This window comes from Sinocyclocheilus rhinocerous, unplaced genomic scaffold (assembly GCF_001515625.1).
Source record: "Sinocyclocheilus rhinocerous isolate Xijiao unplaced genomic scaffold, SAMN03320098_v1.1 scaffold1476, whole genome shotgun sequence".
In the NCBI taxonomy this organism is placed as follows: Eukaryota; Metazoa; Chordata; class Actinopteri; order Cypriniformes; family Cyprinidae; genus Sinocyclocheilus; species Sinocyclocheilus rhinocerous.
Window position 1 is genome coordinate 49,867 of NW_015659224.1, and position 4,320 is coordinate 54,186.

The window sequence follows — 4,320 nt, forward strand, 5'->3', positions numbered from 1 at the left end:
ATAACAAAGAGTGAAAAATTTAAGGGGGTCTGAATACTTTCCGTACCCACTGTATATTTGCTGGAAATTCAGCTTTGACATCACAGGAATAAATTACACTTTAAAATATATTAAAACAGAAAAATTTTATTTTAAATTGTACTAATATTTCACAATATTACTGTTTTTACTATATTTTTCACCAAATAAATTCAGCCTTGGTGAGTATAATAGACTTCTTTCAAAAATATACAAAATTTTACCGACCCCAAACTTTTGAACAGTTGCGTAGTTCAAATTTGTGGTCGTAGTCCAAGTTAAATACAAAAGTGTGTCAAAATCTAGTCAAAATCTACATTTTATGATGAGCTTGGTCACAAAAAGTACTTACAAACCACTCACCACTACACGCAGCATTTTTCACCAAATAAATTCAGCCTTGGTGAGTATAATAGACTTCTTTCAAAAACATACAAAATTTTACCGACCCCAAACTTTTGAACAGTTGCGTAGTTCAAATTTGTGGTCGTAGTCCAAGTTAAATACAAAAGTGTGTCAAAATCTAGTCAAAATCTACATTTTATGATGAGCTTGGTCACAAAAAGTACTTACAAACCACTCACCACTACACGCAGATCCTGCTTGGAACAGCTCAGTGGTCAGCAGCACAATACCATAATATGAAAAAGCATTACAAAACCTGTGTGTGTAAAACAAACATAAAGTAGGTGAGTTTTTAGTTTTATGTTTTTTAAATTTTATATGGAAGGATTTGACCATTTTTAACAATCTGCATACCAGATAAACCACACTAAGAGTGTTGTTTTTCGGTATTCTGGAATAAAAAGATCTCTAATCCTCCCACGATCAGTCTAGAACATATAAACACAAATCATTTGCTACTCTAGTTTATGAGAAATTCTTCAATAATGTGTGAGGGGGAGATTTTGAGGAAAGATTTAGGACTGGTAGACCCACATACCTGTGTGTTGGCTATAAGTCTTCCAGCAGGCACAGAGCTCCCATTAGCTGCTGCTATACATTTCAAAGTGTCCAGGGCCTTGTCTTCTCTGCCTCTCAGTACATCAAATCTAGCACTCTCGGGTAACCACTACAGACAAGTGCCCACAATTCACAATCAGACAGTAGACTTAATATGAATTCTATCTGAATTTAAGGCGTCTAAACATGAGCCTTGTGTCTAGTAACAGTTGAAATATTGTGACAGCCATACATACCCAGCAGGAGGCAGCAAAGACAACTAGAGGAAGGGTGGAGAAAGCTAGCAGCCATTTCCAGCCTAATGTGGGCATGACCACCATAGCCAGTAACACTTCAAATACAGCACCCAAGGCCCAGAACACCTATTAGAACAGAAGATTTATTTCTTTTCTTTTTTTAATAAATTATCATCACGGCATGTTTATGTTATATTTAACCTAATGTACACATTGCTTCAGTCAATTACAAAATCAACCAACTATCTCGGTAAAAAATTTGAGTATACTGAAAAATTGCATAGTGAAAAATGTGAGCAATAGTTGAATAAACATTCATCTGAATTACCCCTAAAAGGATTATGGATATCCCTCTGGATTTAATCGGGAGGAATTCAGTATATAATGTCACTCTGTAAGGGAAGGAATTAAAATATATGAAAAATATATCAAATAAAACATAAAATATTATATAAAAATAGAGAATATAAGTATGGGGTCGTTGCAATGTTTTTGAAGAGGTCTCTTTTGCTCACCAAGGCTACATTTATTTGATCAAAATACATTAAAAACAGCAATATTGTGAAATATTATTACCATTTAAAATAAACATTTACTATTTTAATATAATTTGCATTTTAATTCATTCCTGTGATGTGACTCCAGTCTTCAGTGTCACTTGACCCTTCAGAAATCATTTGTGTATTCTAATTTGCCGCTCAAGAAACATTTCTTATTATAATTCATGTTGAAAACAGTTGTGCTGCTTTATATTTTTGTGGAAACCGTGATACATTTCTTTCAGGATTCTATGATAAATAGATAGCTTAAAAACAGCGTTTCTTTGAAATATACATTTTGTAACATCAATTCATTTTTACTGTGACTTTTGCAAAAATCTTACTGACCCCAAACTTTTGAACTCTAGCATATATAGATACAGATAATTGTATGTTTTTAACACATGGTGATGTAAAAGCAATGGCCAAAACTACAATCGGCCAAAGATCAAGCAAGTTTCAAATCTAGAACATGAAAAAGTACCATAAGGAAGTACTGAATTCTAACGGAATGTTGCTCACTTAATGTGACCTTTGAGTTTGTAATAAAACCAAGAGTCACACTTCACTGATGGAAAAACTCACGACTGAGGGGCTCCTCCAAGGCCAAACCCCACGAGGCCTCGCAAGACTAAGATCCAGCTGTAAGCAGGTGCGAAAGCACTGAGAAGCCCATAGTGCAATGTCCACAGCATGCAGAGTATTAAACACTAAAAGATGGAGACGGCGATGCTGTCAGTGAGGCAACAATGACTGCTTTAAGTTCTTAGTTACATAAAAATGCTTGCATTGACATTATTCATTTACTCATTTCACTTTAAACCAAACATACCACTTTTCGGCCGTACTTGTCTGAAATGTTCCCCCAAAGTGAGGAGCTGATCATCATTCCAATGAACACTGTCTAACAAGGTACAAAATGACAATAATCCATAAGATTCAAAAGATTAAATATTATGAAAGTCTTAGCAACACAGAGTGTGAAAAATCAACATTCTACCGTAAGCTATATGTCCAAATGTAACCCCACGAGTTGTTTAACCATGTTAGTGTTTAACAGTGAATATACTGACCGCTGTTATGAATGCCACTTTCCAGCTGGAGAGCCTCCACTCACAGCGCAGTTGAGGAGTTGCAATACTAAGGAGCATCATTTCCATAGCATCGGCCATCTTTGCACGCAAATATGAAACATAAGAGTTTGAATTTTCATGAAACAAGTTTTTAAGTAAACTGAACGAACCAAACAAATTGAAGCCATTTGTTCAGTAAACATCACTTGCGTTTAAAATACTGTATAATGCTGAATTTCTTACCCATGCAACTCCTGTTAGCATAGACAGCTTCCACTGAAACATTCCAAAACCAATAGCCTCAACTGCTTCTTCCACAGTGAAGGTTTCTGAAGAAATGCATATTTACTGAATGATGAGAAGATATTGTGTACAGCCATGCACAAATCACCAAATAGACATTACAGTTATCTCCTTAAGACTGAGCCACGCAGGAAGGAATCGTGGTTTGAATGAAACTAAGATGAGGTCTGTGTATTCTTCTGAGCTCGCACGTATTTAGTAAAAAGCATAACGTCAAGCCTGTGAGGAATTTCATTCTGTTGACAGCTAAGTGATAACCTGATATCTATTTTCTGAAAGCATATGACAAATAGATTTCAGTGATTTCTTTTTAACTGCAACAATGATGGTACCATGTAAAAAAAAGTCCCACAAGCTATAATCTATTAGTCTTACTATTTGTGCCTAATTATATACAAGCCTAATTTTTATGAGCATCAAGACATACTTTTTGTTATGCTCTATAGACAAAAAAGCCAGACGTTCACTTTAATAATATCCAGCTGCCTACTTCAGGATACATAATGTTATTTCTTGAACAAGATTATTTTTTAAGCATCCTAAACTGACTTCACACCCAAAGAACATAAATAAATTGCACTGATGGCATACATACATTACACCACAAACCAGACATTAATTACCATTTTAATCTCTATACTAGAATAAAGAGAAAATGTTCAAATTGCACATTCATCTACAAATGTAGATGTTGGATATAGATGCCTACCTGAGATTCCAGAGCTTCTGTTCTTGCTGTCCCCCAAATCTTGCTCCAGAATAGTGCAAACTCCTTCATTGCTAGGCTCATTTTTCCCAGGCTGCTCCTCATGAACAGCAAGGATGCTTTTGTCATCTGTCTGTGATGTCACAAAACTAAACAAAAATATAGACTTTAGCCTCTGTACGGTTTACAGTGCAAATCTGACACTTATTAAGTATTTCAACTCAATATTGTAGTCAGCTTTTCATTTCACAAACTAAACAATTTAAAACGGTGTCCTTTGACATTTCTAGACTACGGTTTTCAGTTTTCACTTAAAGGCAGAGTAAGTGATTTCTGGTAGCCAATGTTGATATTTGAAATCACCAAAACAAACACGCCCCTACCCCAAAAGGGTCTTGCCCCTATTTTGATAGCTCCGCCCCACATACACGTACGCAACCCAGGCAACGATTAGTTCTGTGAAACAAAGCAAAACCAATATT

General features: G+C 35.5%; 1 protein-coding gene and 1 long non-coding RNA gene across 2 annotated transcripts in view; both read right to left on the bottom strand.

Moving 5' to 3' along the window:
• LOC107723362 (synaptic vesicle 2-related protein-like) overlaps positions 1-3,861 on the bottom strand; it is a 5,208-nt gene extending 1,347 nt beyond the window's left edge. The window contains exons 1-10 of the mRNA XM_016531949.1: positions 3,842-3,861; positions 3,073-3,158; positions 2,830-2,928; positions 2,589-2,660; positions 2,342-2,466; positions 1,546-1,609; positions 1,218-1,343; positions 962-1,090; positions 778-851; positions 603-679 (exon numbers count right to left, since the gene is read on the bottom strand). Of these exons, the coding sequence (XP_016387435.1) occupies positions 603-679; positions 778-851; positions 962-1,090; positions 1,218-1,343; positions 1,546-1,609; positions 2,342-2,466; positions 2,589-2,660; positions 2,830-2,928; positions 3,073-3,114 (808 nt within the window). The 5' untranslated portion in view covers positions 3,115-3,158; positions 3,842-3,861. The remainder of the gene's footprint in view (positions 1-602; positions 680-777; positions 852-961; positions 1,091-1,217; positions 1,344-1,545; positions 1,610-2,341; positions 2,467-2,588; positions 2,661-2,829; positions 2,929-3,072; positions 3,159-3,841) is intronic.
• LOC107723365 (uncharacterized) overlaps positions 3,862-4,320 on the bottom strand; it is an 11,825-nt gene continuing 11,366 nt past the window's right edge. The window contains exon 4 of the long non-coding RNA XR_001637919.1: positions 3,862-3,987. This is a non-coding gene — a long non-coding RNA (uncharacterized LOC107723365). The remainder of the gene's footprint in view (positions 3,988-4,320) is intronic.